The sequence below is a fragment of the Zonotrichia albicollis genome, chromosome Z, assembly GCF_047830755.1.
Source record: "Zonotrichia albicollis isolate bZonAlb1 chromosome Z, bZonAlb1.hap1, whole genome shotgun sequence".
Lineage (NCBI taxonomy): Eukaryota > Metazoa > Chordata > Aves > Passeriformes > Passerellidae > Zonotrichia > Zonotrichia albicollis.
The window spans coordinates 57,233,903-57,248,788 of NC_133860.1; the positions used below are offsets into that span (position 1 = coordinate 57,233,903).

General features: G+C 35.7%; 1 protein-coding gene across 7 annotated transcripts in view; it reads right to left on the reverse strand.

Annotated features, from left to right (window-relative positions):
• CDC14B (cell division cycle 14B) overlaps positions 1–14,886 on the reverse strand; it is a 57,937-nt gene that overhangs the window by 32,704 nt on the left and 10,347 nt on the right. For all 7 annotated transcript variants that reach the window (XM_074532908.1, XM_074532903.1, XM_074532904.1 and 4 more), the window contains exons 4-7: positions 14,124–14,216; positions 3,905–3,981; positions 2,252–2,318; positions 791–853 (exon numbers count right to left, since the gene is read on the reverse strand). In XM_074532908.1, the coding sequence (XP_074389009.1) occupies positions 791–853; positions 2,252–2,318; positions 3,905–3,981; positions 14,124–14,216 (300 nt within the window). The remainder of the gene's footprint in view (positions 1–790; positions 854–2,251; positions 2,319–3,904; positions 3,982–14,123; positions 14,217–14,886) is intronic.

The following is a 14,886-nucleotide window of genomic DNA, read 5'->3' on the forward strand; positions in this document are numbered from 1 at the left end:
ATGTATAATTTTTGTCAAAGGAAGGTGTGTTAGTTGGCTGCTTTCTTTTTCATCATGAGGATGACAGATGCTCTCAACCACACATTTCTCCCGTGTCCCTGTCTTTCTAAATCAGAGGTGTAGACCAACGCAACTCATGCCCTTGAGATGAAGAGCAACTTTCAAATTTTTAGTTTTGATACGATTCTAAATTGGTCTTACCAATTGGCCTTACCACCATTCACAAATTATAAAATTAATTTTTCAGCTCTAGGACCATTTAATTTTCTCTTTACAGACATCTGGCAGCTTTGCATTTCTGAGACAGTGTACAGTCAGGAGTTGCAGTATTTCATTGTGACAATAATTTCCTATGACCCAAAGTGAATTTTATGCACTTGGAGTTTCCCAGCCCTGTTTTCTTCTTTACCTCAAAGAGCGTTATTACATTTTTGCCATGTGTCCTCAAATACATACTTTGATTGTTCTCTAGCATTCAGTTAGACTTGGGCTTGTATGCCCTTTAGTTTTTCATCAAGACTGCTCAAGAATATCCAGGGTTTTACTAATAAAGGAGACTCCCATTTATTTCCATTTTGGTTTCTGCTTTTCCCCATGTTTGAACATAATTATGCTTAAATCTGGATTTTACTATTCTCTCTCTGACCATGAACCTTTATTTAACTATCATAACTTATAGAGACAAAACAAAAATGGAACTTAATACTACAAAAGAATAGCAGAAATTATAAGCAATTGCTTTAGCATTAGTAACAGCAAACAAATCAAGAGATTGATACTGAACACTTACTTCATAATGCTCATATTCATCTACATCAAACGTACTAAAATCCAGGAAACCATACTGCAAAGCCTAAAATTCAGAACACAGTTCTTAACAAAGATGCCTCTTCAATGAGGACAGTTTATTACTGGTTTCGGTTATGTGAAGTCCTTTAATACACACTCTCCCCTTCTTTCTTCACAAAACTTAAGAATACAGAAAAACTCAGTCTTGCTTCAAACTAGGTTTATAAGTTTCAATATAAGTGAAGTTAGTAAATCAACTTTTTTTGTTTTCACGAAATCAGTATAAAAACCCCAGACTACTCAAGCATTTAGTCTTTTCATTATTGCTAGCTGCACAAAATAAAAAGAAAAATAACCAGCAAAAAATATCTATTGAAGCTCTAAGTAGATTCTAAAGACCACATTCAAGGATTGGAGATATTTTTTGTGCACAAATTCTATTTGCTAATATCTTCACTGATTTCAAATTTCTTGCAGTCACAAAGTCCTAAGTAGATATTACTGTGAGTCCATGATGTCCCATAATTAGCCACAACCATAATCCTTAACACTGTGTAAAAAATGTAAACATTTGGGTAACTAATAGTTTATCCATTTGTTAAAACAGGAAGACATACACAGATAAACCTCATATCTCCAGATATTAAAAATACTACATTCCAATTTTCTTTTTTACTACCTAATCTTCTGCAGCTTTCTTTCCTGTTCACCTGCAAGAACAACAATGCACCAGTCTTGGCATACAAATAACCAATTTCAAAATACCCAGAAAAGCTGAAAAATCACCAATCTTCAAGAAGATGACTTAACCAGCAAAAATATCACTATTTGGTAGAGATACCCATTATACAAAACACAATAGTACGGTGGAGAGCTGCAGAATTCCATTTCACTATTCATACAGACTAAAAATAATGTGGTTCCATTCCCTTATCCTTTAATGCTGCATTACTTCACTGCTATATTGCTATAAAACCGAGATTTTATATTTTTTATAGTTAAAAAAAGAAGCACCCACTCCTAACATTTGTTCTATTTCTATTACTAAAGCAAAATCTGAAATCATTACCATGTGCTGCAAATGCCAGAAGTATATAGCAAACCCATTCAAAACCCTTTGAAAGGCTATGTTCAGCCTAATACATAACACCAGGGGGCATACAACAAACCTAACACATAGCTCTTTGGATTAGAGGTGAATTACTGTCCCAATAGATTACACAAGTAAAATTCAGAATTCCCTCTATAATATCTTCACTTGTTGATTATATAAAGTACTGGTAGACTTCGAAGAATGCTGTATCTATTTTGTGACAATGCATAATGCATAGTAAACTAGGCAACAATAAGCAGATCTGCTAGTTCACAGCTTTAATTGGATCCTAGTTTCCTGAGCCTTCTTCTTCTGATGGGCAACATTTAGCTATTTTTTTGAAATGTGAAAAAATATTCATTTACTGACCTTGTTTATTGCATGAAAACAGTCCAGTAACGTTAGATGAAAACTGCAAGTACCAAAGGAAGCATCCCTATAAGATACAATGACCAAAACATAATTATTGTATTTTAATCCAAAATTGAAATTGAAAAGCAATTGAAGATACTTCTGTAAAACACCTTTTAAAATTACTTCAAGGTAATGATTATTAAACTGAAATAATTATATCAAATGATTACTTCATTTCCCATACACTGAATCTTACAAGAATAACAACATAAAATAAGTTGTATTGACAGATACAAGAGTAAGATTACTCCAGCCACAGTTTTTGTAAAGCAGAAATGTTCAATTTCTGACATGGACTGTTATACTAAAATATTTAGTAAATATAGTAAATATATAAATCTAATAGTAATTATACAATAAATTATAGCAAATATAATAAAATAGAAAATATTTTCCTTAGTAAATATAATAAAATATTTTCCTTAAGAAGCATAAATAGTTAATGCTTATACAAGAGGAGAAACTACTGTCATTAAAACAGCTCCTTTCAGTGAAAAGTTTTTTAATTCTGTTGATCCAGGAATTGCATGTTCTTAGTATGTGACCATTACAAAATTTCATAAGCACCACAGATTACGAATTCCACAGAAATATTATAGTGAAGTAAATAAATAAATTAAACTGAATCTACACCAGAGAACCATTATGCCTTGGCAGAACACCTTAAGACCATGCAGCCCTTATCAGCTAATGTTTCTAATAAGTAGAAAACATTTCATGTTCAAATTTCAGCTGAGATAAAGAAGAATTTTGAAGAACCTGGACAGCTGTCTCTAGTAATTTTTTCTATCCTTTCCTTCCTTATGAATCAGTGTGAAAAAGGGCAGAAATTAGGAGGAGACAGAAATAATAGAATGTTACTCAAGTCAAAGCAAGGACACATAAAGTTGACATCGCAGTAGCACGTGTCTCTTAGACCACCTGATGTGAAGGAACAAATAGATAAAGCCTTCTATAGTCAGAAAGAAGCAGCCTCACATTCTTAGGCCATGGTCCTCACAGGGAACTGCAACCACTCTGATATGTTTTGGAAGCATAGCACAGTAGGGCAACAGAGATGGCTCCTGGAATACACTGATGACAACTTCCTACTTGCCAAATATGTGCAGAAATCTGCAAATACTGCCTTGTGCATAAAGAATGCTATTAAGTATTGCAAGCCCTCTGTAGTGAATGACAGATATCTCGATATGTTTAACTATCAGCTACTGGCACAAAATCAGACTGCCAGGTGAGAAGCAATAAGGAAGATTAAAAAGCTCAATGAGTGGATACAAACAGTGGGGCTCCTTCCCCTTCTGCTGGGACACTTCACTACCAGCTGGTAACACCTCTGATTCACTCAATACCTAAGGTTAGGACAGTGAGTGTGTCCCAAGTAAAAAGTTCAACACCAAAAAAAATGCAACCCAAAAACCAACCACCCAAAAACAATCCACAAAAAAACAAACAAACAAAAACCCCTCAAACAAAGAAAAATCCACCCCAAAACAAAACAAAATGAAATAAAACCCCAGAAAACCAACACAGCAGAAATTAGTACTGAAAAATTTTACATTCTTCTTCAAAATATCAAGGTACAGAAAGTTCTATCAACTCGTTATTTACCTGAAAGGAAGATATGAAACACTTCCTGACAATATAAGCCTGTACACATCTTCTGGGGATTCTCTCAGGTATATTATCTATTTTTGGAAAAAGACAGAAAAGGAAAAAGATTATTTTAAGACAGACTTCAATAATTTCAAGTAATTTGTTTACTACAGAAGGCATAATTAATTATCACAGAGTGCAAAAGTGCTGGAAAAGAGTGGAATCAAGAACAAATGTTTCAAGTGTGCAACAATAAAAAATCTTGTCAATCTAAAGAAATATATATTTTAAAACAATCTTTATAGATTTGTGCAGGAGTTGTTCAGCTATAGACTGCAGTGAAAAGGCTCCTGTTCAACTGAATTCTTATATTTATCTTATGACTCGGGTTTCACCAGTTTGTAAATTTGTTTAAATTAAGCTTTTAAGATGTAAATCAAAACACAAAAACTTGCAGAGATATCAGTAAAGCTATCATCTAGTACACAAATTGTGGATACACACAGGAGACAGGACTAAAACAGTTATTTATGTTTGATCTTCCTACAGAACATTTGCATTAATCCAAATTCTGTACTTCCTCTTCCTCCCCAGTGCTGGGGCAATATCCAGTAACTAAATCCAGATGTCATAAACTAAGAGAAAACAAAGAACAAAAAAAACCAACAAACACCCCCTCCCTCCCCCCAAAATCAACAACAACAAAAAGAAATCTGTAGTTTCAGAAGCAAAATACTATGAGCAGAATGAATTGAACTTTCTACTGTCAAAAACACTCAGAAAAGAATTCACAAAGGACCAACTTACGAGAAATATCCGTATGGTCTTCCATCACAACATGTCTCATCCCTCTTGGATAGCCTTTAACACTAAGGTCTCCTTAAAGAATACCTAAAACTCCTCTTTTTGCATATCTCTTCTTCAAATACCATTAAACACCATCCCCAGCATGGCCAGGAGGTAACAACTGTTAATAACAAGCTGTCATTAACAGGTCAATATTGAGTAATTTCAAGTTAATACTTTTTCTTTGAAATTGCTTTAAATATCTTCCAAAAATCAAGGCATGGTGTATTTACTTTCTGCTGCTCTGGACATTTTTTCTTTAAAATGTTGGCATTGCCTTTCAAATTTCTTTGATGCTGCCGCAAGGCCAGTTTGAACAAATGGCTTAACATACTTAAACATCCTCTCTCCACACACACACACAGAAAACAAGAGTTAGAACAGATGTTGCTAAAAAAAACCAACAAACAAACTCAGCTTGAAACACAACCTAAAGAGACAGCTAAAGCAGACATGGCCAACAGGTGACCCCTTTGATTTTCCTGATTCAATTAGTGTGTTAAGTATTTTCAGAGCATTCTTCCCTTGAAACTGGCAGAAGAAAACAGAAGAATAAATCTTTCTTGAGACATAGCTAAGTAATGAAAACTGCATGTTTTGTGTGTGTGTGCTTCACTGGGGAGAGATAAGCGACTTCTGCATTTATATTTGCAAGTATACACTCAAAATGGAAAAGATACTTCAAAAGCCTCCCCAATTATCATTGACAGCAAAATTCACTTTTTATTCTACAGGCATTCATTGCCTGATTTGGATGTAAAGGTTATCTTCCAAGTAATTTCAAATTGTGTGCTTTGCTACAGTCCTAATTTGCATCTGGTAGGACAGTGAACAACATATTGCCAGCAACCATACACATCAAGCACTTCTTGCTTATCAGGAAGAGAGCCCTGTTCCTGAAAAACTTACAAACCCAAGACATGAAATGGAATTAAAAAACAGACAGTAATTAGACAGGGTTTGTAGCCAGAAATGAGTCACCTGGAAAAAACCGGATTAAAGAATCACAGAATCAATTAGGCTGGAAAAGATCTCTGAGATCATTCTAGTCCAACCTTTGCCCAAACATGACCATGTGAACTAGACCATGGCACTGTGTGCCACGTCCAGTCTTCCCTTAAACATCTTGTCCACCAACTCCCTGGGCAGGCCATTACAATGTTTAATCAATCCTTCACCCTTCCTGTGAAGAAATTCCTCCTAATGTCCAACTGGACTTAAGTGCTATCACTGTGTAGTATATAGAGTACTAATCCTACCTCAGGCAAATAGAAAGGCAACTACTACTACATGATTTTGTAAGCTTGTATAAAAGCTCAGCTGAGGTTTGAGAGAAATCCTTGGCCTTTCTGAGCTACCAGCTTCTTAAAAGAAACAAGACAGAATGCAGAAGAATTTGTTTACAAATGTAACAGCTGCAAGACAGAATTTTTTCTCATTCCACTGTGTTGTATTAAAATAAGTTAGTTAGATCTATTTTATCTCTCAAGCACAGATCCTGCTTCTGAAAATACATTACCAGTGAAACTGCTAGAAATACCTTTTTAACATACATAACATACATGCATAACAACAACATCCATCCATCTGTCCATCCGTATGTGTATGGACTTTTAACACAGCTACATAAGAATACTTCCTCCATACAAAGACATTTAAAAAAACCCAATCTGATTTTACAAAGCAAAAATACAACTTGTATTATTCAACCGAAGCAAAATGCAGCATGTTTACTGAAGAAGAAAACTTATTCTGATACAAAGAGAAATCCTGTTACACTCAGCTATGACACTACCACACACACAAAAGACACAACAAGTGAACAGCTGCAGAGACGGCAGTTGATGAAATGGTCAAATAGTGCTCTCAGTTGAAAGTGCTTGCAAAAAAATTAGGTTAGTATGAGAATAGCTAGATGAGTGCAATGGTATAGAGTGCTTCAAAAGGGAAGAATGACACTCACACATAATGGGAAAGACCATAAACAGATAATTACTTCACAAGGAAAGTATCTGGCAGTAACACAACACAAGAAGCTGTGATATCAAAGTGGAAACATAATCAGTTTCTGCCACAGGTTAAGGAAGTACACAGCTAGAAATCCTGAATGTAACCAAGGCTGGATGAAGGCTAAACATGGGTGGGGCCTGCTTTTAGCTGGGGTTAACCAAATTCCATGTATGGTAACAGGTAAGACTGAAGCAGTAAAGCTCAGAGAAGCAACAGATGTCAAGGCAGCAGAGGCCACACATCTGCATTAGGAAATGATCTGCACCAAAAGAATTCCATCAGTAGACAGAGAGCCAGCACTGCAGATCTGACATCTTTTACTATATAAAACTTCCAGCAGCTTTTAAGCTTAACAGCTGGGTTTAGTCTGTTCCTGCAGACTGAATGCCCCTTATCTGTAGGGATTCCTCCTACACTGCTCCATGAAGTGAACCAAAATGCAGTAGTTAGCAGTTAAGGAAAGATTCAGTTAAAAAAATATTTCTGACACACCTACATCTATATAAAACTGAATATAATACTGTTTCTGACCAGGAGGAGGCCAGGGAAGCCTTAAAGATGAACAATTTCATTGAAATGATGTGAGTGAACAAAGCACTAAAGAAAGCAAATAAACAGGAAAGTGAAAGTAGTAGTGATCAAATATCTGTAGCAGACAGAAGTGTTGAAAGAGAGAAGGACGTTCTAAGGCAGCAAGCAGAACTGAAGTTTTAGAAAACTGAAAGTTTTAGAAAAACTGAAAACTGAAGTTTTAGAAAAGAAGAGAATGGAAATGTTGATCTGATGAATAACAAAACAAGATATATTTGTAAATTAATGAGGTATGTACTGGGGGAAGGAGAGGAAATGAGAGAAGACAAACTCCAGAAATCAAAATATACAACAACTGAAACTAAGTTGTCCAGATGCTGATTACAACTTATGTTTCTGCTGTGCTTTCTAAGATGATGAAAACCTTCACAAATAAAGCTGTTTTCTTAGGTTAATGCTAATAAAGCAACCAACAAAAATGACTACTAGAAAGATAAAAATATTAAACTAAATTTAAAGCAATGATATTAGCAGTTATTTAGTAGAAGCATTCACTCTCTGGGATAATTTTTATCCTTCTATGTAAATACAAATGAAGAAAAGACTATTAGAATTTTACACTTATTTCCCAAGAGGATTCTTTCCTGCAGTTAGGGAAATATTAGAAAAAAAAAAAAGGCCTTCTTTCAAAAAAGCTTAGTCAATGCAGCATGCATCTACAGGTTCAGCTTTTAGAATTTTCCTACAGTCATATTCAAGTGCAGACAGGAGTATACATACCTATCTACACACACACAAATAAAAACAGAAAAACCCTTAAAATATTTTAGAAATCTTCTACTTAAGTACTTTTCAGGAAAATTGTTATTATAAGGAATTGATATCTTTCAAGTCAAACATATCATTTTATCACAATCTGCAATCATGTGTATACAGAAAATTTAGAAATTTGGTTTTTTATGCATACAAAAAAAATATCCTACTGAACTTCAACATATAGCCAGGAATTTGCTATTAGCAGTTGAACTACTAACAACGCTCTAATAATCCTTTCCATTTAGGACATCTGTTTCTAATTAAGGAACTACAAGCACCTCTGTGAATGGTCAAGAACCATCCAAGCACTGAACACTGGGAAAGGTGCTCTCAAGCACTCCTCCTAACAGTGCTGTAGAGTCAAAACAGCTGCCTTCAAGTTCACTCAATGAAATACAAGGGTTTGTAGGATTACATGACCCAGTCTTTATTTAGGAGCATTTAAAATCAACCAGAGAATGAGAGCTTTTAGCAAGCCATGTTTTCATCTGATTCATTAGTGTTTTCAATCCAGCTTTATTTTTCAAGCAACCATTTCATAGATTGGAGTTATAATCATTGGAATGATATTCACAATAGGACGCAAAGTATTCCTGGTAGAAAGGGAAATAAGTCTCTGGTCAAAAAAGGCATCTTAACTTTCAATACATGGCACTGCCAAGTAAAATAATAATGCTGCATATAAGACCAAACATGTTTAGTAATAATAATCTATGACATAACTTGCTGCTTTTTCAATGGCTGTTGAAATAAGCTTTACTGTTAGAAACTATATCAACTCAAGTCTGTAAATAGCACTTTAAATTCATATCTATGATGTGCTCAATACAATCATGTTTATCCACCTGTTCACCCTCAAATGAAAAATCTGCTTAAGGCTGCTACCTAAATCATATATTTTACCAACCATGCTCACTTAGAAGCCAGAAAATAATGAGATAATTAATTTTAGACTGCTTACAAGTGAATTTTATGTGATACAACTTTGTTCCAAAAATGTCACTCTTCCAAGATGGCCTGAACTGCTGTAAACAGCAAACAATTAAACCCATTCTGAACAAATAACTGCTGTGTGTGACCAGACTCAAACACAAACTCATACAGTTTTTATAACTTTAAACTGTCAAATATTTTATTTCATTAAAACCTCAATTGGATATACTACTCAGTTAGTAGATTAAATTTCTAGCAATTTCCTTAGGACAAAATGTTAGATGTTGCAAAATTAAAATATAAGTTTATTAGAACAAAAAGCTTCCTGTATGGATTTGTATTGTAGTGAAGAAATGCATGTGGCTAACAGTTTCGTCACTAACAGAAACACAGTCATTAAGTGGACAAAAGAGACAGAGAGTGAATAACTGCCTGTCTCTGGCAACTCTCTTTGTTCATCATAAACAAAAGCAAGAAACCTCCAATTACCTTTTAAACAGCAGAGGAAAGTATAAAAAACCCTGAACTGATTGGATCGGGTGCATGACTACTTTATGCCAGATAAGGAAGCAATCTAAGGCTATAGAGTGAGGGACCTCCAAAAGAACAACCTTTCTTCTTCTATGGAGACAAGCAGTTTTGTGGGAGCATACTGGAATAGAACCTAGTAGCAACAGCAGGAAAAGCTGCTGCTGTGAAGATTAATCATGATTTCCCAAATACAACTCAGAGAAGGTAGCATTTTAGAGGACACAAACTCAGAGACAGCCAAGACTCCAGGTAACTTCTGCTTAAATGAAAGGTCAGTACTTTGTCCATCTAGTCTCTGTCACTTGCTCATCAAGCACCTCTCACCAAAACATAGCTGAGGGTAAACACGGTTTACCCACTCTAAATTTGAGCACTGCCACAGTTATCCATTCACCACCACCCAGCCTGAATCACTAGAAGGTTTATCTCAGGTTTAGCCAGAGATAATTCTGCAAGTGTCACACTAAGAACAGAACAGTTCAACATCACAGCAGTGGGTGCCAATTGATTCTCTAACCTCCAGCTTCTACCCAGCATTAGGCCCACAACTAGGAAGGATACTAACAAATTGAAAAGGCAAAAAACCAATACTATGGATTAGAACGGATGAAGGAAACGCTGCTTACCCTGAAGAAAGAAGATGAGAAAATAGACAAAGTACAGAGATGAGTCCTGGAGAAGGTGACCTGAATTACAGCAGTTCATGGGGCGGTACCCTGGAAGGGTCACCCTCCAAGTACATAATTAGTGCCAGGCCTGAGAAAAAAAACACTGTTACTAAGTTAATGTAGCCAAGGGGAGAGGGGGGAGTTTGGGAATCGGGTGGACAGGGCACAGAGGGTACATTTTCTTTCGTAATATAGAAGGAGCAATGATGGAAGAAGCAGACTTTCCTCACCCACAGCCAAGTCCTGGTGAAAATCAAGAGAAGCCACTGTAGATATCAACTCAGAAGACCATTGCTGCTTTGGTACTGTGGTAAGGCCTGAACAGTGCAGATAGCTTTCAAGGAAAAGATTTTTCTTTAAAAGGTGAAGAACAAAGCTTCCCCCCGCACCCCCCTTCTTTCCCTTTTCCCCCTCCACCCAAATAAAGTGTAAACATTCAACCCCAACACACTGAATTCTGGCTACCCTTTGGGTGGCTGAATGTGCCAAATTTTTGCTAACCTGCACAGAAGAATATTATTCCCATGATGTCTGCAAAAATTTAGAAAAGAAATACAGATTTAAAATAGATGAAAGATGAACAATAAAGGGATTAAGGTCTAAATTGTTAAGATTTACTCTAAAAAATTTATATTTTATTCTAAAGCTATATATACTATAATGAATCTGTAATCTTAATTCTTCAATCTTAAGGCCATGTTATACTGAAGAGCTTGAGTTAGGCTGTGCTGTCACATCAATGTACACCTGGAAGGAAGCAGGAGATGCAGGAGGGGGGAGAAAGAAGTATGTAGTCTGGAGAGTTCATAAACTATCTCCACTGAAGAGGAAAGAAAGACAAGTTAGGTGAACGGGAATGGGGGAAACATTAAAACACATCAACTGTGAAGAAAAGACTGAGAACAGACTTTGCTTGAAAACAAGAACACTAACAGCTGCCCTTACCACATCACAGTTAATGAAGACTTTCATAATTGCCTTAGTAGTAGGAGCATATCCCCACATGATATATACACACACATATACATTTGAACAAAAGATGACAAACGAAAAATCATGCTAATATATTGCAATTCCTTTAAGCAGCAGTTATAATATTCTGTTTAAGAATACAAGTTTGAGGTCAACAAGCCTTTGAAAAGACATGCTCAGAAGTTGAACATTTATCAGGACACAGAAGTCCCAGAGGAGAGATAGTCATATACAGTTTATTACAGTTTTATAGCTTAACTGTAACTGTGCTTCAAAAAAACCCAAAAGATAACAAACCCAGAAATTACACAGACTCACTGTGCCTTGCTATTCTTGAAAACCTTGCTGTTATTCCTAGCAAGTAACTTGTAGCACCTGCACCTACAGAGCACCCCAAAACTGTGCTGATCAAACACTTTCAACCAAAGTAGACAAGCACTATTTTTGTGCTTGTCTGCACAAATCTGCAAAGACCCTTTCTACCTCCTTGCTCTTCCCTGAATGAACCAGAACTCCCTCAATGTAAGGCATTGCTTACCCACAGAGCTCCTCAACCCTGTTGAAATGGGAACCTATCATGAAGCTAAATAAATAGAATCAAGTAAGAAAACACATTCAATCCACAGAAAACAAAATACAGTATCAACCTACTACTTACACTGTAAGATCAGAAAATAAATTATGACAATCAGCTCAAGCAACAAAGAGTATTACCAACACGACACAGTCTGATTAACTAAAATTATAGAAAAACTCCTTAAAAGATTTGACCAGTATCTGGATGGATCTTCAACAAAAAGCAAAGCATTCTGAAACTAAAGAAGGTAGACACTTAAGCCTACATAGGTTTTTAATAAAGAAGTAATCAATATTTCCTTTTAATCATGAAATATGCTGATAGACATGTCTATCAGGCATTCTGAACAGATCCCAAATCATTGCTTGCTCCACAGACAACAATCCAATTCTCCCTACAGAAAGCAAAAATATGGGACAAATATGTGTGAACACTTGAGCAATGAGCTCTGTAATTAAGCCTGCCTCTTCATGAAAGATCATTAAAGAAGGCCATGGGAAAAAAAAAGCCTCAGGGGCATAGTTTTTCTTCTGTGATCTTTCTTCAGTGGAATCCCTCCTACACAAAACTGGCAAGAAATTCTACCCCACTGTAAAGAAAAAAGCAGTATCAAAGTCAAAATGTATTGCACTGGAAAGAAAATCAGCATCTAGCTAGAGCTAGCTCACAATCTTAGACTTGCAAATTTGCAAGATAGACATGCCTACATATGACTGATACTAGTACTGTGCTTCACTTTTTCCATAAGCCTTTCAGGGAAACTGCCAAAATACTCAATGTGTACAAATTTTGCCATATTTTTTTGCCATATGCCATGTGTCTGCAACTAGCCCTACCACATGCCTTGACTGGGCAGTCATCATCTCTCTGTGAGCAAGCATCCTTTCTTTACTCTCAACTCCCTCTTCCTTCACTGCAGCTCTCTAAAGCAGAAACTGCCTATTCATCTGTAAAACAACCTCTATTTCTAATTACTGTGCTTTGGATTGTCATAAACCATACATATTAATGTTTTATTCAAGACTGTTGAAGAACTTACCTTCACTTGCATGTTATTATTGTGACATGGTAGGGCTACCAGGTGATCAAAAATAAGATTTATTTCAGGTTTTCTGTATACTTTTGCATAGTGAACCACAGTTTTTTTCCTATTAGATTGTTTTGCCATTAGTTAATCTTCTGTACCAAAATTCTGATCAGAATGTCAGCTGCTGTGCCACACAGTGCTACTACAACACATATTTCCTAAAAGCTGCAGCTGTTTTGCCAACATAATTCCTTAATAGCAAACAAGCCTAATTACTCATATTTCCAGTCTCCATGCAGTTTAAGATTGCACAGGACTACAACAACATTCCCAATTCAAATACCAAGAGTGACATGTTTTGAAATTTAGTTCTCAATTTGTAAGAAGTGCTACAGAATATAGACAACAGAGAAACCCCAGGGAACAGAAAGTGGACATCCTGCATGATGCAGAGAGGCAGCAAGGAGACTGCCTGCATCACAGAAAGTACTGTGTAGCCTTTGCAGCCAATAAATAGGAATAACCTAAGGCTACATGAACCAATCTCTCAAATCTCCAACATCAAAAAGTGCATAGCTTCTTATTTCATTTTATTACTCAGTAAACAAGAGAAATGGTTACAACCAAGATGTGTTAAAAGTCAAAGCAGAACCTGAATATGGTGTATCACAGCTTACAGCCTGAAGAATTCAACATTTTATTTCTTGACTACATTTCTGTGTACCAAACACACGCAGTTGTGATATAAAGCCAGCTCTTCATTCCTCTGCGGCCACAGACTTGGCTCAGTACCTTCTCAGCCACATTCTATCTTCCCAGGTTTTAGACAGGCTCTAAACCCATCGCACATTCTCCCTGCTTCTCCCAGATTAATGGAAGAGATTACTTTGTACTAGAGAAGAAGCAGCTGGGAAGGAGAGGTTAATTTAAACATGCACTGGGCAAATGATACATTATACTTCAAGCAAAATACTATGTTTCTATTATAAAAAAAGAAAAGAGGTTGTGTGGTTGGGGAAATGCAAAACTTCAAGAAGCAATGATCTTTTCCAAATGAAATCATTAAAACTGGTTTTTTTTCCGGCAACGCTCTTATTTCTTAAGAACAAAAATGGCAGTAGGAAGGAAAAAACCTGAAATCATACAACTTCGCTAACATATATTCTGGACCTTAGAAACTCCCTTATTATGTGCTTCATTACTATAATTACATTAGTAGGATGATTATTCAAGAGGAAAGTACTGTTTTTATCTTGCTGTTCTAAAAATTGAGTATAAAAAATTAACACAATCAGCAGCTGTTGTAAAAATTTAAATACTTACTGCGTAGGAGCCTATGAGGAATGCAGCGTTTGCTTGCTTTTTCTGATCAAAGCCAGTATAATGAATTATTTTCTTCCTTATCAATGAAAATGACTGTATCAAGAAATGAACAAGATCATGATTTTTCATTTTAGACCTTTTATACCTTCTTTTATAAAATTAGAGAAATGCAAGAGTTTGTTTACCTCCTTTCATCCAGCTGTAGTCAGAGAACTAAAAAGACTGTGGAGTAGTCCCTCAGAAGCTTTGGAAAGCTGCATTGCATCCCTACCTAAATTTTTCCAGTATTTTCCCCAGTATCCAGCCAAAATAATTTTTGATAGAAATTATTGAAATACTTTGTTTTTCTTCTTAAATGCATTCGTATTTTTAGCTTGCGTTTTTTACTTCAAGCCTTATGTAAGAGATAGCCATTTATGAGAACAGAAAGAGGCATTCTCAGAAGCAACACAAGTATATTAAAGTTGTAAAAATTTTAAAATCAGAGTTACACATTTTGTTCATTTTTCAAACTCAAATGTAGATAAATCCACTAGTATTTGTTTCTAAGGATTAGAACCATGCTTAGATTAAAATATTTTGAAATTATTTCTAAACTTTATCATAACTACTTTTTTTAGGTGTCTTCTTGGCTTGGCATACAGTTTCTCCATGTATCTTAGAATGTGGGTGGAATGGTATTTTCAATAGAAAGGACACACACGTCAGGTGGCTGTTATCCCCTAACTAGCCCTTGAAATAAATTCTGATGTGCTTGAAACTG